The 24,247-nt window shown below is 38.3% G+C and overlaps 2 protein-coding genes across 4 annotated transcripts in view; one reads left to right on the top strand and one right to left on the bottom strand.

Moving 5' to 3' along the window:
- The window catches only part of homer2 (homer scaffold protein 2), a 28,229-nt gene extending 11,861 nt beyond the window's left edge, over positions 1-16,368 (bottom strand). For 2 of the 3 annotated variants that reach the window (XM_026378357.1, XM_026378358.1), the window contains exons 1-2: positions 15,505-15,951; positions 4,477-4,633 (exon numbers count right to left, since the gene is read on the bottom strand). In XM_026378357.1, coding sequence (XP_026234142.1) covers positions 4,477-4,633; positions 15,505-15,509 — 162 coding nt within the window. In that variant the 5' untranslated portion in view covers positions 15,510-15,951. Of the gene's footprint in view, positions 1-4,476; positions 4,634-15,504; positions 15,952-16,181 lie in introns of those variants that run through there. The other variant, XM_026378359.1, reaches the window with a different exon arrangement.
- A 6-nt stretch (positions 16,369-16,374) lies between these two features.
- Positions 16,375-18,391, top strand: LOC113174388 (RNA guanine-N7 methyltransferase activating subunit). The gene is made up of 3 exons (XM_026378360.1): positions 16,375-16,500; positions 16,800-16,970; positions 17,436-18,391. The coding sequence occupies exons 2-3, from the start codon at positions 16,801-16,803 to the stop codon at positions 17,659-17,661; spliced, it is 396 nt and encodes a 131-aa protein (XP_026234145.1). The 5' UTR covers positions 16,375-16,500; position 16,800; the 3' UTR covers positions 17,662-18,391.
- Positions 18,392-24,247: the final 5,856 nt, after the last annotated feature.

The following is a 24,247-nucleotide window of genomic DNA, read 5'->3' as shown; positions in this document are numbered from 1 at the left end:
GAGTGGGAGGGTGTGACAGTGGGAGGGAGAGCAGAGTGACTCTGGCAGCTGTGCGGGTGGTGAACTAGGCTGTGGATCAAGTGGCACAGGAGGCACAGAGAGAGGCCCGGCTGGCCAAGGGCCTGAAGGTCAGTTAGAAACTCAGAAACAGCCAGGAGGTTTTAGGCGAAATCTTTCTGCAGCTAATTATGTGTCTGCAGATTTTGTACACTCTGCAGAGTCAGTAAGTAAGAAGGATATACACGATGAGTATATGGGAGGGATTGCTCAGCAAGCACCAAATTCCTGAAGATTTTGCTACAGCTGAAAAAAGTACAGCTTCTTCAGTGGTAGCTTTTAAAGACAAACAAATAATCATATTGTCTAAAAAAAAAAAAAAAAACATCAGTTATGATACTTTGACCCAATACTTTTCATCAATTGCAGACTTCAGTGGGATCCAGTTGTATGTATAGCAAAAAGCCTAAATTCTGAACATACATATCAAAATAAGAATAATCATAGTGATAAACTAGAGGAACTAGCAGTAATGTTATAAATGAAATGCAGCCAAAAAGAGATTAGATGGTTACCGTGTCCTCTCAAACAGACAGCAAAATGCTATATTGCGATTGCTCATCAGACAGAGGTGTGATGTGGATGAAGAAATGTTAAATATATTTTCTATGCCTGCCAACTGCTTTAATAACCTGATGCATTTCATCTCGCCATATATTGAGTAAAAACACACTGTTCCCTACTGGCAGTGACGCAGGTTTGCTTTCTGAAGGCGGGAGGTCAGTTGGAGTCAACATCAAAATCTTAAAGTGAAGATCTACCAAGTCGGTGTCCCAGCTGGAAGCCTAATACACTTACACACTATACAAATTATCTGCCATCTATGGTCACTTGTTAGTCCTTTTCTGCATCTCCTGAGACCTTTACTAATCTCTTCGTAAAACTATAATTCCACGAGACTGACAGAATTTTCAACTTCTGCCATAATAAATAAAGCAATGCAGCATACAGGAAATTGAGCTTCTGAGGCTTATGCTTCTGCCTTCCAGCCTCAACGCTTGACATTCGGCTAATGAATAGCAGCAGTTTCATAGGAAGAAGTTAATGAATGCAGATCATGCTTCAGATTACATTTGTTTTTTTAATTATTTGTTGTGCCAGATTGTTTTTAAAGGCTACATGTCCTTAGACTCATTCCCACTTTAGTGACATGCAAGCAGAAAAAGGACATGGTGTACCTAGGGTGCAGCCACAGTTATATTTGGAGACAGGATGGATATTTTGATGTAGGTATGTACAGTACATTAAACTGAGCAAAAACTGAACTTCAAACCTACCAGACAAAAACAAATTCGCTTAGAGGAATTAAGTATGTTTTTATACTCGATAGAAACATGTATTTTAGCTCAACAACAGACTATACATTATTAAAATGGTAAATGTGAATTAATTTTGGTTCCAATTGAAGTACCAAGAACAAACATGTTTGAGATGTAAAGCCAACAGTCTTGGAATTATTCATAAAGTACAGCAGGAAAACTCTTTACTGAGTTGTTATAATAATCACAACCACATTGCTGTCTTTGTGCACAATTCAGGATGAGCGCAAGTCAAAAGTGCTGACATGCTCCTCTACTTGCCGTATCATCATCAGCGAGTTGCCCGGCCATCGTAGATGGACGAATATAATATATGACGGTCTGTCATAGCTAGTGTGTACAGCAGCACAGACTATTCTTCCAGACTGACCTGTCTCCCTCACAGCAAGCGTACAAACTAGAAACTTTATTTAACATGAATTTGATTTGACTCAACATGTCCTCACTCCTGGTTACTTTGCTCATCCAGATATCACTTTGACTTACCTAAGTTAACCTGAAAAAGGGCTAAAATAGAAATCAGTAGGAATCATCGCTATTTCAATACAGATAAGATTTCACAAGCTTTTATACTCATACCTCAAAAACAGCAGTTGCCTGCAGACATTTTATGACACATACTGCTTTGTTACTCAAGGTTACAGCAGGACACAGGCATGTTCACAGCAGTGGGAAAGCACACAGAGGACTCCTGGCCTTGAGGATATACAATAATGAAGATTCATCTGAATAAAGTAGATTTCCAATCTGTTTTTTGCAGAATAAAACTCTACTTACTTATTTTTTTAAGGAATGATTTGCAAAAAGATAAAACATGGAAGTAAACTTGGTCTATCTTCAGTAATCTATTATCAGTTATTGTCGGTGCTGTAGCTCCATAAGTGCTGTTTGATGACATAACAGATTAGAGTCTTGCCTCTCTGGTTTCTAGCTGTGGGAAGAGAGCTGCTTTGAAGCTAACAGAGCTTGACTTAATGTTTTACTGAAACAGAGGAATAATGCATTTTAATTCCCTTTAAACATGGATTTTTCTTACAATTGTAGAAGCTCTTTATATTTGACAGTCAAAGGGCAAACTACTACAACTTACTGGATTTTCAAATATACACACACACACACACACACACTCACTCACTCTCTCGCACATACACACATAAACACTCTCACACTATTTGTCACAAACAAGTGCTTTCCTTAATATCGGAAAATTATTGCTATGCAAACTCGACATACTACTAACAGGGATTTCTATTATTTTGACGGGCCAATCAACTAAGACAGGTCAAATAATAGAACGCCTGTTTATATAATGTTATACAGTTATGCTTGAATGTTTGAGAGCACATTATTTATCACCATCAACATGCAACCCATTTAGTCTCTAAAGTGGCTGTGCAGGTAATCTGTGTGATTTAAGATTAAGCAAAAGGTGACTGGAGGAGTCAGCAGAGGGATACCACTGTTCTCCCTCTTCTCCAGTCTTCACATAGAGAAAATACTCTGATTGCCATGGAAACACAAACTACTGTTTCTGGTAGTGGAGGAAGAGGGTGTGAATATGTGGTATAGGCACACTCACATGGCGTTTTATCATAAATTTCCATATCATGCACTCGTGATGAGAAATCAAAATTATTTGGGAAAAATCTGCTTTTTTTTTAAGCCACTGAGAATGTCAAAATATAGTGCAATTTCAGCCACATGGGTGAATAATAATTAAAAGGAAAAGCACTAAACTGCAGGTGACTTTGACTGGAAAGAAGAAAAGCTGACTCAGTGGGACCACTATTAAGAGCTCCACAGCCCTTGAAGTTGAATATGACTATTGTCAGCTGTTTGTTGATGAAAGTAAATTACAGATAATTGTGTTTAATTGCAACTCAACAAGTATGCAGCTTTTGTTAATTTGTTAGAGATATTTGCTGTTGTTCAGCAAATATATGAAACTACATGCAGACCGTTACTTTCCTGTGCTGACGTATTGACACAGTGAACAGAACTGTATTGTGTTAATTGCATTAACCCAATTGTAAGCTTTGCATAAGCCCATATCTCAATAGCTACCAATTTCTGTGAGGTACAGTATGTTAGCATAAATATAAATGTGTACATTTGTGTGCAAGTTGCAATATAATCCCACATTATGTAATGATGCATATTGGCTTAGTCTGAGAACATGTTAGTTAAAAGACATCACCTTCTGAAAAGTTATGAAGGGAATTTTGGCTTTCATTTTTTAGTATTATTTCCTTATTTCTCACAGATGATTCCGCAAAACATGTAAAAAACATACTTTATAAAATATGTTGTTACATTCTTATTGAACAGTTTCATGTCATTTGTGATGACGTAATAAATGTTTTAATATTGTGTACACTGATGTCCATATTCAGCACATGTAAGAGGTATATAGACATTAAATAAAAGGGGTTTGTAGTTGTTATCTGCCTTCTGAATCTAAGTGGATAGCTTCCAAAGTTACAGGCTTTTTAAAACAAAAATCCCTCTTTTTGTTACTAGCCTTTCATTGTAAATGAAGAGTAAAACAAGGAATCTGAAAGGATCTTATCTAAAAAGATTTGGTCTGATTAATCAAGACTGTTGAAGCTTTATATTAGCTCTAGCTACATATGTAAGGACATAAACACTGCAGATTCTGTCCCCTCACTATTGTCAGGCATTATCGTGTGGACCTCCACATGTTAATTGTCAACGAATACATTAATACATTACACAGTCACTGTGTGCTCACAAAACATGATAATGCAGAACACTATACAAAAGGTTTCTTAAATGTGTATATTGTGCTTATTAAATTCAAAATACTGGGAAATAAAGTGTTACAGATTATTTTATAGGTGATACATTTGGCCCAGTTACACTCAATGACAACCTTAATGACAAAAGAAGCCCAGGAAATATTACATGGCCCGATGTTAGGTTAATTCTAATCAATGGTTGGAGCAGCAAATGTAACATTAATATGCTTGACAATTCCTTCTGCTCACTTGTAAGTTTGAGTGCCGGTTCTCTGCTTAATCAGTCTCCTAAAAGCAGTTAAATGTGTCCCAACATCTCTTTCCGATATGCACACACATACCTTGGATCCATCCACACTGATAATGCGGTAGCTGTTACGTGTGCTGTCATAAAAATAGGAGACTGTGACAGCCTGCTTGCTGGCAGGAACCCAGTTCTTCTTGGTGGTTGGGTCAATTTGGAAGACATGAGCCCTGGTGGTGTAGATCGGCTGCTCCCTGGAGAGCAGAGGACAGAGGAGAGGGACAATATGAGGATCACTACAGATAAGATGCAAAATGTTCATTCACTGATTCACAAACCACACCATGCAAAACAAGAGTTGAAGCATGTATTGAGTTCTTAATATTATCCATTACAGCATGACTGCAGAGACACTGTGCTGTGCCTCCAGAGATGCCACGTCCTAAGAGTCTTAGCATGCACAGGCAGGTGATAATGTAACACAAACGCTCAATCCTCATAGCAACCCAAAGCCATTAGCACATCAACACTTCCCTCCAGTCGCAAAGGTGATAGCAACACATATCTACTGTAGATGTTTGTGTGAGACTGTGCAGTTGAATGTGTGTACACATCTGTTGTCTGATGGAATATTTGTCCTCTGAACTAAATACATTTGAGACACTTGTCTACTTGTGGTAACAAGGCGAACAAGAGAAGACTTATTGTCATCTTGTAAAATTGGAAAAACAACAAGAAGCCTGAATGCTACAAGTTGGTCAAACGTATCCAAATCAAGGGGCCTTTAGGACTTATCTGCTTTTCTGTAAACAAGTTTTCATTGTATAGTTCATTGAGAGAGCACGTGTTTCATTGCTTAAAAAAAAACATTCAAAAGAAACTATTCACATTTCTCAGTATTGTGAATGATTACAGTTACGTTATCCTGCTGATTGCACAACATAACTTAACTTAAACAATTTATTACAACAAATCTGTTTCCTTTAAAAAGTACTAATCAGGCAAAACATTTTAATTCTTTCTAATTTGTTAGAAAGGCAAGCTACACCCAAATATATTTAGACTCTAATGTCTGAGTCACAGAAGCTGTTGACAGCAACAGAAAAAAATATTAAGTTACATGATCCATATTTTACTTTTGACTGACACTTAATGTTTTGGGTTTGCAACTCGGGGATAAGTGACCTCAGTAATTTCATAGTTGTGCATTTCAACTGACATTAAACCATGTCAATTACAGCTGGGTGGTGGAAGAATTTCACAACCCAAAAATAGTAAGACGTGGTATGAGCACTATGGGGAATAAAGGCATCTGAAAGGTATTAACTCAATGGTAAAATAATGTTTTCAATTTAAATCCTGAAATTAAGCCTGCACTAAAACTATTAGAGAGACTCAGTCACCTTTTTAAAGAAAACTCCAACTCTTTTGGGAAACATTATGTTAATATAACTTCCACCCATTACTGGAGTGAAACTGCATCTTATTCATCTCGGTACATAAATATTAGACCGTTTTCAGGTAACTCAGGTTCTTGTCCTCTGCATTGTCACTGCTATATCTGGTCATTTTATTTAATCTAAATCCAGTTTCAGTCTTCCTGCATCAAAACCTTTTTATTTCAAGGGTGAAGTAATCTGCCTGCTCAGACTGAATGACTTCAGACTGCTCCTCCTTCATGAGACATCCCCACAAACATCTCTCTCTCTCTCTCTCGAAATCCTCTCTCCCTGTCACTACTCTTCTTACATCACAACTAATTCACAGGACCGAAATGTCCTCACAAGAATACAATTCAAACAGAATTTATCAAAACAGGGAAATAAAGCACTTTTCAGATGTTGAGTTAAAAGTCGTTACGAAAGATGTTCAGGAAATCCTCTTTTTACAGTTTCAGTTTGAAGCATCAAACAGAACTTTGTACTACACATTCATACTACACACCTTAATTTGACTGCTTATGCAAGTGTACAGTTAGAGTTTATAGGTTTTACAACTTCTAGATCTGTGTTAGCTTTGATTAATAAAATGTCCCTAAAATATGTGCTTTAGGGTTGGGACAATGTGTCGACTGTGTTGACTGGAGTCGAACACGTTGACGTGTCCCAGTATTTTTGTTCATCCCAAATTATGTCAGCTCTTTCTCCCCTGCATGTGGAAAATGCATCTTTATCCCAAAGTGTGCCTTATAAAACTGCAATGGCCTAATATTACCATTGCAGCACAGCAATACATGAGTATCTCACAACAACATTTCATCAACCTTCAAAACTATGAGACAACAGTGTAAGAATTAAGTACAGGAAAGTTTAAACCAACCAACCTTCAGAAAGTAATCTTTGCAATCTTGTTGGTTATATTTCAGACAAGTACTCAATGGAGGACGCCCTAAAGCAGATGCTAACAGCTAGTATGGCAACAAGGGCTGCTGAAATCACATCTGTGGTGCCATTTGATACAATGTTTTGAGAATAAGAAAACTGATGAAAAATAACCTGTACTATGCAAATTTCTTAGTTTCTTCTGTGGAGAGAAGCGAGGGGGGAGAGAAGTAATGCACCCCAAAGCCATACATTACAGTATACGGTCAACTAAAGGCAGGGACAGGTAAGTGACAAAACATTATTTTTTACATATTTTTTATGTCAACTATGTGTTATTATTATTAGGACTAGTCATGTTAATATTAGTGTAGCAGCCTATTGTGTGTTTGGTGCATTCATGGACAATACAGAGTGTAGGTCATCTGCATTTCAGAAATGGAGCCCAAAATACCAACATTAAATATGCCCCCCCCTGTCAACCCCAGGCATCTACCATGCATGAATACTTTGAAATGAGTTAATTCATTTATTGAATATATGTTAAGTGATCAATACACAAGATTTTCTGACAAAATAAAAAATATTATTTATTGGTAAGTTAACCAAAGAATTAGCAGATCAAAACATATCCAATATATTAAATTGATAGATGAAATCCATTAATAAAAAAAAAAATCTAACAACTGACATATAAATAAATAAATACATAAATAAAATAGTGTAGCCCTATTGTGTCTAATATCATTTCATACTATACTTGCATTTAACATGAAGAGCCATGTTGTCAGGCCCAAGAACATTTCTAGGACATTCAAGTGCACCTTGTGCTAAATATAGCCACACCTGCATGCAATACAGTCATATTCTCATTTCCATACATCGGTACAGGATCTTGACACTGAAAGCACACCAATGCTGAAAGTGAAGAAATATTAGTACTCCCTTTAATGGAAGTGCTTGACAGGGACTGAACCCAGCTCATTTAAATAATCCACTGGAAGCTTCTTCTGAGGCAGGTGGTTGCAGTACAGTTGTAAAAGGTTCAAAGAGTAAGAAATAATTAAATTTGAGTGGCTGGATGAGAGGGATCAGTGGACACCTCAACTTAATAATAGAAGCAGATGAAGAATATGAGGAAGAAAGATGGATGTACTTATCAAGGTGGAAATCAAAAGGTGAAGTGAAGGTAAGACAGCGTAACATATACAGCCAGTTAAAGTTTGGCTCTGAATATTTTTACTGTATATTACCTCTGTCTTTATGCATTTCTGTCTAAGTTGGTCTGTGCAATTATACATTTTACTTATTTGTGCAGGCATCCATCCAATGTTGGGCTGCCATGATCTATTATCTTAATCAAACTACATTAGGCATTTTTCCAACACTTTAAAAATTAGATGGAATATTATGTTATTATTAGATCACAATATTAAATATTATATATGCAAAAGCAATTAAGTATTAACTTTACCTTAATGCCAAAACTATTGAGATAAATATTTTGTGATCTGAACCTTGAGAAATGCTCTTTTCTTTCTTCCTTTCCCTTTTTCCTTTCATGACATGAAGGGTTTTGACAAAATGTGTGAAGTGGGCACAAGGGTGCTGAGTGGACACAATGGCACAGCCACATTTTGCTTGGCACAGCAAAAAAAAAAAAAATCATTCATGAACAAAAAACATCATAATACAAATGTTGCGTTTTTAGTGCACAGGAGTATATTTAGCAAAATAAGCCTAAATCCAAATCATCAGAGAGCATGTTGTTAAAAGAATAATAATAATAATAATAATAAAATTATTCCAAACAAACAGCTGTTCAAGCTAGCACAAATAAATCTCCTCCTATATGACAAGAGCAGAGGGTTCATTAACAGGGTACAGATGGTGCCATTGTTGCGGTAATGCTTTACAGCCACTGGAAAAAAGGGGTTGTCATGAGTAACATTTAGTTCAGTATTACTTTAATGCATTACTATGCGATTCCAGTGAAAATATCAGACTGGGTGGCAACCAGCAAAAATCACAAGCTAATAAAGCCTTCACTTCACCAACTGGGATTACAGTTCTCACAGAAATGAAAGCCCAATAAATTCACTGTCCCTTTTAAGCCTAATCTCAGTCTACATCTGCTTTGGGAACAACAAAACCCATTATACAGATCACTGTTGTCACTTTACGTACACATGTGCACATGCACACAAACACACACACGCTGACCTTTGCAGTGACAGTGTCTGGAGCCAGCTCACACTGGCAGGGGAAAATAAGTGAAATGCCACTGCTGAACACATGGATGCACTCAAACAACTGTCGGTGAAATCCAGTGATCTGCTTTTCCGAGATGAAAAGCATTAGGTTGATTGATTTACTGGATAAAAAACAAAAACAAAAAAAGAGGTAGTTGGGACTTTTTGACCATTGAATTCTTTGTTCCACTGGCTGTCGGGTGCTCACGGTTCCCATCTGCTGCTTTAAATAATTTACAGGTTTGTGCGTTTGTTTCGATGTGGTGGTAGTAGGTTTGAGTTAGTCTCTACTTCGTGTGCCTACGTACACCTACACCTACCTCAGGCCCCTGCACATTGTTGTTGTGTGGACTGTACTGACTGCCAGATACTGCATCTGCATTGTGCCGTACTATAAATGTTAAAAATCTGGTGATTTCTGAATAACGAATTATGATACAACACCAAAGTCAGACACCTGACAACCATTATTTCAGTTCTGGGGAGGAAAAGTGTTAGCATAAGGCTGTCATGTTAACTCCCATTAGTTGATGCATCGTTCAGCCTGTCTGCCTCTTGTTCTCTTAAAACCTTTAAAATGATAGCTTGTTTACTACCTATGTTGTACCCAAACACCATATTCTAAAGAGTTTATGTGAAGTTTGCCAAGAGAAGGATTATCCTCATGCTTAAAAAATACATTTAAGGTAATGTGGAATGACACCATGTACTAAGAGGACGCATGAAAAACAGCAGGCAGTTTCTATCCAGTGATTTTTATGCAAGGTGTTGTAGTCATGTTGTGTTTGGGCTGCTGCTACACTTGAATTTGGGTATGATTATCTGCAAGTTAGAAAACCGCCTTGTCCAGATTCCTGAGTTTAAGTATCCACTCCAAAACAAACACGCGTTCCCCAAACAAACTTTCCTCCTAAATCACAGTCATCTACACCCAAAAGAAAGACACTGTCAGCTGCTCGGGTATAGATAAGTGATTTGGGATGTGAGGCCAAAACACTGAACACCTACCATCAAAACTTAAAGGGGCTTTCTAACCTGTTTGACAATAATAAGCCGTCTCACTGGCTTCAAATATGTGCACTGCAACATTGTTCATGCTCCCACAGAGGGGAAATGTACTGTCCTAAACATAGATGTCATAAACACAGCAAAATGAATTCTGAAAAATATAGATACATATAGATATTGGCTGTTTGGCAATGCAGTGTTGCTTGAAATTGAAGTACAGAAACAGGCAAAACATTCTTATGCATACTGTATATTGTTCCAGTTACATGTTGATGTCTAGGTGTGTGTGTTTTTCCTTTCATTCTAGTGAGGTGTCAAGTCTCCCTCCCAAATGAATCAACCAACAGATAGCATCAACTCACATGTCTGGGTTTTGCAAACATGTTTGTAGTGTAAATTAAATGGAGTCAACAGTTAACTGTTCACCAAGGTGTTATTGGGTGTAGACCCACAGTCTCATGACCAGTTTCATTTGGATCCAGTTCCACGCTAGTAAAATACCTGGATTCTTTGAAAGTCATTCAGCCAAATGAATCAAATCTCTCACTCACATTACCTGCCAAGATAAAAAGAGAATGAATTATGGATAGATAAATATTTTCATTATGTTCACCGTCTGGCATCTGCAACTACAGCATTGGCCCAGAAGTTATGAGAAAAAAAATTTAAACAAAGTTAATGAATGTCACAGAGCAGTAAAAATAGTATGAAATTGCTTCAGAACACAATGTCTGTGGTCTGATTTTGATAGATAATTGCCATAGTTTCTATCACTCCGTGCCACAAATTACAAACCTGCTAAATGTGTTAAAAACAATTTACACTTGTTTTGTTACTGCGCTAAAATAAAAACTGTACAGTTCAGGTTCAATAAAATGCAAATCATATATCAAACCCCTACACATGCACAATGATGTGGGGTTCGATAGCACTGAATCACCTGTTGCTGTAACCTGCTTTGTCAGGAAAGTCCTGTTCCCTCAATGAGACAGGTTAAGACAAAGCAATGACAGCATAAATCAGTTACTTATTATTTTATAACAGAACATGTCAGACCACTTTGATTCAAGAACAGTAGTTTGTACAACACAAGGAATATGCATCTCTGTCTATTCAAAGAACACTGGTGAGAAAAGGTGCACTATTCACTTGTCAAATATCTACAGTATAATGGAGGGAAGAACACAGACTAAGAGCCTTTATCCTTCTTCACTTTCTCTGCCCGTTCTAACAGCAATACACTAAGTTACAGCTGGACTGAGTAAGGAAAGAACATCCTCTCCCAAATCTGTCAGGGAGCGAAGATGAGAAATTCCTATCTAGGTCACAAGGTGCACAGATCTGTGACTCTGGCGATATGAAAATAGAGGATATTGCACCAACAAAGCAGAATTCATTTGTGAACATAAAATACTCGAATTTAATAACTGGAATTCTAGCTGGTGTAATCCTGTTAATATGTCAGATGAACAGAGTTGAGCTCCTTTGTCATTTTTACCTGGGAGGTCTGCTGAGAGCAGAGCTGTCTCATTAGTGAGAGCAGCATTTTGTCTGTGTGAATGAGAAAAGTAGGCAGGAGAGGAAAGCTCTGTGGGATCATCACTACAACACCACCTAGGCTCTCATCACAGTAAACACATTGCTCTAGTAATGATGTCAGGAGGCAAAAGGGCAGGTTTGCCTTCAAATACTGCAGTATGCAGTAACCTGGAATCTACGATGCCTGCTGAGCAAGACAATTTATTTAATACTGTAGCACAAATCAATGAATTATCATTAACAGAGAATAATGGCAGCTCTGCATTGTGTTTTCTCTTCTTCTCCTGACATTTACAAAATTGAGCATTTTGTCTCAGCTTAACATTGACTTAATGGGACTGTTTTATTGCCAGCATTGTTCATCCATTAATGGCTAAATTAAGGCTTTTCTTCACAATTTGTGTAATGCCCAAAGCAATAAATGTTGGGAAGGAGGATCAAAATAAGCAAGCATGCAATGCAATGTTTTTCATTTGATATCTTCTCAAGTATTATACAGTATGACTTTTATTTTACAAAATATGAAGCCGTTACTAGAAGTATTGATTTTTACATTTGAGGTAAAATATAATCAACTGAAATCAGCAATTCTGGATATACAATGTATTTCAAGTGTACCGGTGACTTAATATGACTTTTATATCCTATTCTATGACCAATGTTCTAAATTAAAGTATTTGTTTATAAGTTGCATTTGATAGAAATGTTTTACTCATCAGAAAGTCTTGATAGATGCGTCACATTAGAAACTCAAATATGTTCATTTTAATGATTGAGGGGGCCAAAACATTAGAACTACCTCACTGCTTTTATTTTCATTATTAAAGGTGACCTTCACTAGTACTTCCTGTGTTTCAACGTCACACAGTATACTGAACTGTACCTTATACCAGTACAGCTCATTAAACTGAAGAAAGACAGACTGTATCCCATGAAACCACGGCAACAGGCCAGATTTAAACCAGCAACCACAGCAGGTCTCCCTCCACCATGCTGAGGCTGTAGGATGCAGAGCCCAACTTAATCTCAGAGCTCTGAGGAAAAGCAAGTGAGGAAGTCTCCACAGAAGCGCAGCATGGCAGCAGATGGCCTCCTAGGCCTCCACCATCTGCTGAGGAGACGTCCAATCCACCATCAGCTTGTCCCCTTTCGTTTACCCAGGACTCTTTAACAGTAAGACCTGCTACAACCTTTCCCTGCAGCCTTCAGTCACAGACGGAGAACAGATACACACAGATTAGGCTTACAGTCCATTCTCCTGCCTGGGCAGCCAAGAGAGCAACTGCCACGTCACATGTCATACAGCCTAATCAATGAGTGTTAAGCCTTTAGCTTTTTATTCTCTGGCCAGCCTGGAGATTATCATCTATCCCTGTGTTAGGGCTGCTCCCAGCATGGCTTACTTTAAATAGCAATATGCTGACTGCATTGCTGTCTGTGTGACCGCTCCTACTGTGAGAAGGGGCTTCCATGAAATTGGAGCTCAATTGTGGAATAATATCAGAGATGCAACACTTAAGTTGCAAAACTGTGTTTAAAAATACAATTTCTATCACTTTCCCACTATTATTATTGAAATTACCTTATTATATCAACCTCCCTTTGAAAATTCAGTAAAGGTGAATTCCACATTGGATTTACTGGGCATGTCACACACATACAATGCTATAATTTGAAATGACGTGATCAATAAGTGTGTCAAGGTCAAGAGGTTACTGAAACTCATGATCGAAGACCTATGGTGGGATGGACACTGAATGTGTTAGAGAGTGTTAAAGAGAGAGAGAGAGAGAGAAACAGAGACAAAGTTAATCTATAACTTCATTTAGGAGCAAAGAGCTTCAGGGACAGAAACACAACAACCGATCTATAGTTTCCACCACAGAGACACACAAAAACTCACATAATCCATTTCCTACCTACTTACTGTAATATGAATCTAACCTTAATCCTAAAACCAAGTCTTTCCAAGCCTTTTGAATTTGTAAGGACAGAACAAACTGTTATGGTATCAAACTAAATTTCTCATAACTAAAGAAAGGCATTTGCACACAAACACACTCTGACACTTCCTGGACACTTCTGACTTCTCACTTAAGGTATGAGGAACAGTGCATGATTACGCATGATATATATGTCAGTCATGATTTTCACTTTTTATATAATGTTTCTTTTAAACTAATTTAGAGCTGAAAATATTAGAGATTAAACTATGGATGACAAAAAATTGTTCCAGCTTCCTGAATTTCCTTATCATAAAAAAACTCAACAAGAAGCTCACATTTTTTTTCCATTCGAAGTACTAGTTTAAAAAACAAGCAATTTAATGACATGGTCCCTGGGACAATATGATGGACATCTTTAAATAGTTTCTAACTAACTTCAACCATTAAGGAACAGATTAACTTCTCATTAAAAATCTCTGCCAATTTAAAAAAAAAAAAAAAAAAAAAAAAGCAAAAAGCACCAGTCACAGCTTCTCATATAACGTTTTCTGTTGTTCTTTGTCTGTTGTGAGACTATATTTAAATCTCAGGATTTTTGGACCGCTGGTCTGTTAAATAAGTTATTTGAAGATGTTCTTTAAGACACTAATAAACTATGATGCGCTTTTTTGTATTTTAATGAGATTTAATGATGAACTAGTGTGGACTCTTGTGTTTTTCTTTTGGTTTTTTTTTTTTTTACATTTTATAGTCTAAGGAAGAAATTTGTAATTGATGTTTAAAACAATTATCAGTGGAAGAACTTACACCAAACTTCTACCAATTTGAGACTGAACTGAGAATGGCTGGCCAGATAAACTTTCCTAGGAGTCATTTGTTTCCAGCTTCTAGAAAGTACTCTGCTGTTTGATGATACTACAGATTGGCACTGACTGTAAGGAACTCGGAATAGGAAACTTGTCGTTGCCATGTCTCTGTCAATAGGTGTGACCTCCTTCGTTGGATTGCCTGCTATGGTACTGGGCAGTTTCATGACATAACAGCGCACACAGTTTCAAACCTGCTGGGTGAGTAAGCCACACTCTGGAGAAGACGTCAGTACTGTTGAACTGGTTTCTTACATATTAAAAACATGTCTGCTCAGGAACAGCAGTGTGCCATGGGGTGACACTTTATACTTATGCTGCTTTGTTATTCATACCTCACCTCCCATTTTCACATAAAATTAAGTTTCTTTACTGTAAATAATAATGAAGTTTACATAAATTATCCAGTTACTGGTAGAAGCATTTAGCATTTTATTGTTGCAATTGTTAGGTCAAATAAAAGCAAGGTGCTTTTATTTGGTGCTCCGGAAAGAAAAGTCAGTGGTGTATGTAGATGTGATGAAAGCTTGTGATTGCATAACTCCAACATTAAGCCATGGAGTCAAGATTCACACCACAGTAGACTTATACAGACAAAATAATGTACTGTACCCTGTAAACAACTGTGGGAGTATACCACTACCTCCAGCCTTGTGGCCAGAACATTCACTCACACAAAAATACACTCTCCCTGAAGTACCATATCTCCTAATGAGTGGGCAGTGTTGACTCTGCCACCTTCATATCTCAGCCCTCTCCAAACCATATTCTTAGAAACAGATAAGGAAGAACCTGTGTATTCAAAGGGGAATTATAGGGATCCATCTGAGAGATTCTGCTCAACAATAATAGGCTATAATTGGCAGCATGGCATCGAGCATTTTCACACATGAAATCGGAGTGTCTCACAGACAGCGAATAGCAGCCAGACTCACAGCTTCAATTTCTAACATTGCCAAACACTCCGGCTATGAAAGAGTACTCTATGGTCTCCCTCAGCTCCCAGCGCGCTCAGGCAGGCGCTGGGGGGGGGGACATCGAAAATGATAATCCAATTTATTCAGAGGTTTGCCAGGTGAACTGTACAGTTGGAGGCATGTTGCCGTATTTCCACCGTACACCCACATATAAATTGAAGCAGCGCAGGTGTCACATGAGGCGCTCTGAAGGGCAGCGCTTTCTGGATTACTCACCCCATTGCCACGGACTTGAGGAGCAACTCCTTCTTATATGTCGCTTTTGTCGGCTGCTGCTTGAGAGGAAAATAATGTAGAGAAGCGCAGTCAAAGTCCACAGATGATTAGTGGTCCAAAGAGTTCATTTCCCCGTGTGCCAGCCTCGAACAAGTCTTCTTGCTTTGCTGAGAGACAACTGAAATGTGAGAGCACTTCGTTAACTCGATTCACCGGGTTGTCAAGCTCAGTCTCACAGAACCCCGGTCATTTCAGGAAGTTTTTTCTGTTTGCTTGTTTGTTTTCAGTCCTCACACAGGCGTCGGAATAAATTCCACGTCGGAAAAGCGTCTTCCCCGTTGTCTTCAAACAATCGGCGCGGTTTAATTAAGTTAATGATTGTATTTCCATGCCCGCTCGCCGCGCATAGTTTCGTCCTCCCCTACGGGATTGTGTTTCATATGAGAGCAGCAGCAGCAGCAGCAGCAGCAGCAGCAGCAGCGACACGGAGCGGCTTCTGCCAAAGCCGCCCACTCTCTCTCAAACCTGTTCTATCTGCGGCGCTGTCTGCGGTTTAAACCTGGGTTTAATCCCAAACCACGCAAAATCCAGACCAAAAAAATCAACTAACCATAATTAACACATCCTGCTAACAACGAACAACAACGATAACTGGCTGTAAATTCAGGTGCACTTACATGTTCACGTAACAACGGTCACTTCCAGCAACGGACACTTTCTCCCGAATTAGGCAAAATAACGGTTTAAGTAGTTAGCTGCGCTATTCTTTAGCATCTTCAGGCTAACATGTGTCTCTGTAATTTTAGTTGTTTAGGTGTCAAATAAAGACTTTAACAGATTCAATAGTGTTTCTATCCGACAGGTAACAACCATCAATCACTGGCAGGTGCGCCGGTCCCCGGAACATTTAACTGCTGTTCATTTGTTCCGGAGGAAGCATTTCGGTGACGTACTGACGTTGGGACTGTGTCGGATCTTGTCGTTTCATGGAAACAGGTATTAATGTCGCTAAAAAAAAAACATCCACGCCAAATAGAAATGTGTTTTCAAAGCAGTGGTGTTTCCATTTTGTTGTACTGTTATTTTGTGTTGTTTGCATCTTTGGCTAACGCTAATAAAATCCAGCTTAGTCCAGCTTTGTTCCGCTTGAGAGATTTAGCTAAACGAAACAAAACAATCGTATCTGTTGAGCTATGTATGCATGCGTGTTTATATAAATGTGTGTAGGCTGTATGTATGTGTGCGTTCGCAAGTTTGGGGTTATGTCTGGTGCTTAATTGGATTTTTCCTCTCAGAATGACGGAGAACACGGAAAATCTGCAAAAGTACGAGGAGCTGTTTGCTCACAGATTCACATCGGAGGATCGTGAGTTCCAGGAGTATGTGAGCCGTCCAGCTGACCCCCCACCCATTGTTGAGGACTGGAGAGCCCGGGGAGGAGGAAACCAGAGAGGCAGGGATAACGGGTAACTTCATTTAAATTCAGATCGCGTCAGTCGAGACAGCTGCTTTTACAATTTCTAATTCAGCTCTAAACGAGTTTTAGATGTATTGGAGTGAAAGGGGTGTTCCCGAGAATTTGCATTACAACGCTATGTTTGGAGAGGTATGAAGAGACGATACCTGAAGAGTTTCGTTTGCAATTTCCCTTTTCTATTCCACTAACCTTAGGGATGGTTAAAACCTGCATGGCTGCCTGTTTGTGTTCGCATACATCTATAGCAATAATGTAATGGTGTAGGTTCTCAGCTGTTTTGTCACACAAGTAATAAGTAGGTTATCATCAACTTTGTTCATACAGCCATCAGGTAACCCTTAACTTAAAGTTAAGTTATTAGCTCGACTTGAGTCTAGACACATTCTCCATGTAATTCATGCATTAGTATTTGTTGTTGAAGGTTGATTGTTAATTCATATCTGTCCCCAACCAGGTACCGAGACCGTCGTGGAAACAGAGGTCGTGGGTGGGGAGGTGACCGGGGTTGGAGAGGGGACCAGCGTGGGCAGCAACACTGGCATGACAGGGACAGGGACAGGGACAGAGACAGAGACAGAGACAGGCACTGGGGGCATGGAAGTGGGTATCAGTCAAGCCATCCAAGCTCACACCAGGGATACACCTCCCATCATCATAGACCACAGTATGACCGCTACTGATCTGTACTCCCATCTCTCAGGTGTTGTCAGTATTTATATTATTCATACAGTAGTCTTATAACTTGCATTGCAATACAATATGTGGCAATGTGCAACTGTTAATTGTGTGTCTCTTATTACCACACTCTCATAAGCCAGGGCTCAGCAGTATATCGATATTAAATTGACATTGTGGTACACAATTTAATTAACTAAATTAAATATACACAGCAAACTGTCTGTTTTTCCTTCATTTCTTTTCCCAGAATATGAAATGTCACAATAGAAAATGAAAAAGTTCCTTTTTAACTTACTTACATACCTAAATACAGTATTTTACCTATGTTGCTTAGCCTTGTGAAATCACATTTGTTGTATATTGCTGGGGATATAATAAGGGCATACTTGCACTTTTTTATGCTAGAACTGTCATTGAAAATAACAGGAATTTGCTTTAGTATTGATGTGTGATGTGATAAATGTGTAAGCTATTCTTAACAATATTTGATTTTCACATAACTGGCAAATATAACTGTGGAGCTGATTTGTGTTCACATAGTTTAGCAACAAAATTTTTACATGCTTTGATATGAGATTGTTCGTCATTATACAGCACAGTATTAGTGAAAACAGAGAATCTGAATTTCCAGAGAAAATCTATTTGTAACGAAGCTTTATTTTTCTCCATCACAATGTTGTATAAGGTTATGAACTGAACTGTTTTCAATAAATGTGTATTTTCCTGGACTAATGTTTTTGTTTTTCTGAGTTCATCCTGCATTTAACATGAACTAAATTGTTAATGATAATTGAGTGTGAGACCTAAGAAGCACTCTATTATTATAGGCATTTGAGGTTGTAATTATAAAAAACTCTCTGTCAATCTTGGTCTTAGGACATGATGAACAGGATCGGGTTTCATAATTGAATAAAATTTGATTCTGACATTTGTCATATATCCCTTTTTTTGTGAAATATTAGTTCCTTTCTCATTTCAAGGCCACAAAAATGATATTTCATTAAACACATTTAACCTATGATAATAGGTTGCATGTATACTACTCATTTGTTTTAAGTTGTTGTAGGTCAAAATGTTTAAAGACTGATTTACAGAAGATTTATTGAGTTGTACTGCAAAGTCACAATGCACTGCACTCTATATCTTAAATACAAATTTAAATACAATAAAAGTGTAAATGCTAGAAGTTTCAAGAAGAGGTGATTATCCTTGTTTCAGTACTTTCACTGTAGGCTCAGAATGCTGCATTTTACCAGTTTCACAGCTCAGATTTCAATGACAGTCTTAACGGATGACACATTTGGTCACACAACAGTGTGTGGAGGAAAAGCAGCATTCACAGCAAATGGCTCAGAACAAACCTATGACCAATGGTTCACATTGTGAAAAGCAAGTTAAATATTAATGTACATTATTAATACATTATTGCTACATGCATCATTGGCTATGGCATATGTAGCTCATTGCCTAAAGATGTCAGCGCCTGCGTGTCTCAGTCCATGCAGAGCAGATCGCAATTAGGTAACAGACAGTGACTTTGGACACACTGTCCTACTCCACTGATTCACAACACATGCAAAGCCCTCTGCATTGTTTTTTCACAGCTTGATCGCTTCTGTGGTTTCTTTTTATTGCCGTGGTCAAGATGGGGTTAACAGTTTAGTGCAGTGCAATCAGCTGTGATGATAAGAAAGGGAGGGAAGGACTAGATTAAAGAGCAAGTGTGTGGGGGATGTGCTGAAAGTGGCACAAAGCGCGAAATGTTGCCATCACCACTGTAATCAGTTTAGATTAGAGTAACTTCATCCCCAGACTGCTGCGTCTTCAGAGAGCAGTGCTGGACAGAGACAGTAAAAGCACGCCAGCATCTCTAAAATTCACTAATTCACATATTATATCATGTTCATTTAATTGAGTGTGAAAGGGTGAAAACTACAAATGGTAATTTTGTGGGGGGATGTGTGCTGGGTATTTTGGCATTTTAACCACACAACCTAGCAGCTTCCTATCGCTAATGAAAAAATGTCAAACTGTTCCTTTAAGGGTCAAACTTACTAATGACATTTCTTGTAGATGTTTTTAGACATGGCTCTATGGATTGCTGGGATACAGCGTCAGTTTTACTATAGGTCACCAAATTAACAACTGAATAGGCTGCTGTGAAGTTTGTGCAGACAATTATAGTCCTCACAAGATGAATCATAATAACTTTGATAAATAAGTTACTTTCCCTCCAGTGGCACCATGAAGTTTACATTTGTGGTTTGGACTGGAAGTTCACTGCAGTGTCAAATCTCTGCTCATATTTTGATCAGGCCAGATATGAGATTGACATAGTGCTAATGAATTAACGTTAGCACACTTAAGATGATGAACATCAACATTACACCCACTAAACATCAGCACGTTGTGAATGTGTTAGCGTACAGATACTTCACACTACTGTACAATTTTTAAAACCTGGTTTAAATTTGAGTCTGATACACAGCTGGTGTTAGGGTCTAATATGAAAACAGTGGAGGATACCTTTACATATTCCTGAAATGCTCACAAGCTTGACAATGTGTAAGGTTTACACAGAAACCAACACTAAACCAGGGGTCAATGTGTTAATCTGGTCCTCAGGGTACCACAGAGCACTAAATATATCTTACTCATTTATTGCACTCATCTTGTTAATGGAGCATAAAGTATTTGACTTTCAGGGTGAGTACATTTATTATTATTGCTACATTCATTGTTTGGGTTAACGTTTACTTGCTGGAAATGAACTCGGTGCCTCCTATGATCAAACCCATTTCTTATTGAAACTCATCATTTGATTTTAAGCTGTTAATACATAGTGAGGCTTGGAAAAATATAAGGGAAGGAAAAAACAGAGAGTGTGAGGGATGAGTGAGTCCCCTTGGTTTGGTCTGCCAGGCTGTCAGGCTTCATGTGGCCTGTTTGTGACGATGCAATGTGACAGCAATGGAGACAGTGTGCTGGGGGCTATGTCCTTGATGATGAACTCATCCACTACAATCACCCTCCACCCCCCACCCTAAGTGCATACACATATACACATACACACTAATAGACACAACATCCCCCGCCCCCTGAAGCACACAGCGACCTACATCTGGTGTTGGAGAGTGCAGGGGCTAAGGTTGGCCCAGGCCAGGCAGCCCCCAGCAGAGAGTACAGAGTGTTCATATAGCGTGTGTGAATGCCGGAGTATTCTCGCTAGGCTCTTTCTGTTTAAGTAAATGCCCCTAGCTTTGTTAGGTGCATTCAAATCTGTACATGCTTTCACCCTGTCACATGAACATATGTGCAGCTAGTAGTCAAGCACTCATACATGCACTTAGACTTCACAATAGACACTAAACATTGCTGCGGCAGATCAGATTGGATGATATCTTGTTCCCTGCCCGTCCAGCCGCATGCTCTATAAGTTAATCATGCCGCTGCCCAGGTCATCCATGTAAAGACTGTGGACTATGTAGTGGAGGGAAGCTTGTTAGTCTGATTATATATAGTGGTTTCTCCACTGGGACATGTAGACATGCTTTGGGAATACTCAGGATCAGAGCCTGTACTTAAATGAAAGTACAAATACAACTATGTAAAAATGTAGTTTGAGTGATATTATTTAACATCTCAGTCGTCTTCTTTTTTTTTCTAAAGGATGGACATTCTTGAATTCAGCAGTGTGTTTTATGGAAATTTAGTTTCCACTCTCCAGCCCCCTCTGTGCCAACAAGGCTGTAATTAGACTCCAGGATGATGAGCATCAACACCCTGCAGAGCATCTCACCGATCCACTGCTGAAAATTTACATTTATGTATATTAATGAAACCCACACTCAAAGGGCACAGGCATGTTTTTTTAGTAGGTAAACTGGAGGTAGGTAATTCATTTGAATAGCCACAGTGACTTCAGGCTTGGTAACTAAAACATCCAATCACACTTTTCACTGTGCTGAAGATTGTCTTAATTCTGGTACGTTGTCAAGTGAAAATGCAAAATGTCAGAACCCATTTTAAACAACCACATATTTATATTGTCAATCATGTAATACATTTACACGTCTGCTGTTTTTAAAAACTCATCTCTACAATGAGGCATTTTTCTTACAACTAATGGACTCTTCACAGAAGTTCAATGAAAAAGAAAAGGAAATTAGGCATCATACATAAGTTAAAAAGAAATGTATAAAATCAGATTAATTGTCTTTATATGTCATTATACTGTCAAAGTATTATAATTCAATAATTTTTACTACCACATTTGTTTTTTATGACCAATAAAAGTTTTATTCCTGGTGAAAGTGGAATTCAGAAGCACACACCTTCTCATAGACATGTCCACATCTAATCTATCTGTCAGATGAGACTAACATCGTTGTCGTGTATCCTCCATCTGGTGTCATAAAGCAAACTTTGTAAAATGCACAGTGAAACAGGAAAACCACATTGACCTCTTCTGAACAATAAAGTGAGAGAAGTCACAAATTAGCCCTTTTACTTGACATGAACAAAGCTCAACACCCAGTGGGAACACTGCTCTAAATATACATGGTAATTAATTACCCAACTCGCTTACATCATTAGAATACAGATTGCATAACTCCAACCAGTTGCCCCCCCCACACACACACATACACAGTGTTCACTGCATGTTGACGTTGTTGTGTCTGGACACACACCCCGAGCTGGATCTCCAGCTAGAACATTCTGTATAAATGTTTTAAATGGATGAGAGCCATGGAGGATGTGTCATGCTAACTGGGTGCACAGAATATTTAAATAAATGTAACAGCCAATTATTAATCATGCTGGTAAATTTTAGCACAGGTTGCACACTGAAGAATTTCAGGATAGCTGATAAAACACAGTCTTCAGTTGTCAGGAAACATGCCCTGAAGGAATTTCACAAATGACCTAATGTTTAAATCAAAGGAACAGTGGAGATAAAAGGAGCCTTAAATTAACTCAAAAAGATGTTTTAAAGAGGAGAAATGCTGCATATGTGAAAAAGTTGCATTAATTGAGTTTTATCTGTATAGAGTCTGGTAAACGTCCCCAGAAGCACTGTTCCTAATGCAGACTCACTTCACTGAGCTTAAACAGAGCATTCTGCAGACCTGTGTAACTGTTGGGGGCTAGTTGATGATCGAACTGCATGATCGAACAGTGTGCAGTTAAGTTGGATATTGGGAAGTGTAGGTGCTAGGTTTTAACAAGAAAGAAGAATGCATTAAAAAAAAAGCTTCTGCAAACTTAGATCATGACACAGAATCCCAGGGCCACAAGATGGATGAGGTACTTATTAAATGGCAGATGCCAGACATGAACAGATAATGAGACATTAGGCCTCTGGGCACAAATGTGCTGCATCGGTTTTTGACATTTACTCATTATTTTGTGGCCATTGACGCACCTGGGTTACATTATTATTTTCAGATGTTCAAATTTCACATATATTTGTACTTACAACAAACAACGTCTCTTCACAATATAAATAATATTTGAATGTGAATTCAAATGCTTACGGCAATGTAGGTCTGCTTCAGTACCACACCAACAGTTCTGTACAGTCATATGTCATATGTTGTCAAAAAGAGCAGAGGCACTTTTCAAGTAGAAGGAACAAACTGAGAAAGCCAACTCATTCTGCTGCTACCCACACACAGAGACACAAGCAGACTCACTTTAGGAAACCATACACATGCTAGAATTATTCCTGCAAGCTTCATATTTGTTGCTTTATTATTGGGAACTTTCATTCATCATCCTCTAATTACCAGTTTTTTTTTTGTAGTCCCTTAAGGCCTTGAATTTTTGTTTTTTTTTTTATACAGAGTCCCAGTGCTCGACTATTTGTCCTCCTGTGTTTTGAAGCATTCTGTGTCTGGTGGGTGGTTAAAACCTGTCAAAAGCTGATTTTCTTGGTTCTTTCTGTTACACAGGCAGTCTAAGTGGGCAGTCAGCGGGAGAAGCTCTCAGGTCCTGGTGAGTCACCTGACAACCTCCGTGGATCACTCTCCTTGTCAAAGCCCACTCACAGCCGTCTAAAGTGGCCTTGTCTCCGCCGCGTGTCTCATATGAATGTGCAGATTATGCAATCCAAGAGCACTTCATCTCTGTGCTGTAGACTTTTTTGAGCATTTATTATTTTCTTTTCACTGAAAGAACAAGAATGAGAGCAACAGGAGGAAGAAATCATCTTGGCGTACATGCCGCTGTTGAATATCTTTCTGTTTTTATAGCAGGTTGAGGGATACAGTACTTTGCATCACGTTTGCCATCTTAAACTGTTGATATTTGATTGAAACCTTCTTCTAAAATTAAATGAATCAGTTTCACACATTTAGCAGCCATGTTAAAGCATCCTTTAAATTCCTGTTCACAGCTTCATGTCTTTTATAATAAAAATTTGATCATCTGTTTTGTGATCCTTTAAAATCAATCTATTCCCAAAGGTGGAGTATAACATTAATATTTTTTGTATAAACAACAATTTTTTTCTACTTGTACTTTTTTAGACTAAAACATTGTTATGTTTCAGATTTCAAACTAAAATTTTAATTAAAGTTTTTTTTA

The sequence above is a fragment of the Anabas testudineus genome, chromosome 3 (genome assembly GCF_900324465.2).
Source record: "Anabas testudineus chromosome 3, fAnaTes1.2, whole genome shotgun sequence".
NCBI lineage: Eukaryota > Metazoa > Chordata > Actinopteri > Anabantiformes > Anabantidae > Anabas > Anabas testudineus.
The sequence above is the reverse complement of the archived record's forward strand: the minus strand, read 5'-3'. Positions and strand labels throughout refer to the sequence as shown.

Bases quoted from the DNA above. Each gene is read 5' to 3' on its own strand.
- LOC113174388 (XM_026378360.1), top strand. From the start codon at position 16,801: ATGACGGAGAACACGGAAAATCTGCAAAAGTACGAGGAGCTGTTTGCT. The intron at 16,971-17,435 runs GTAACTTCATTT...GTCCCCAACCAG, and splicing joins CAGAGAGGCAGGGATAACGG to GTACCGAGACCGTCGTGGAA.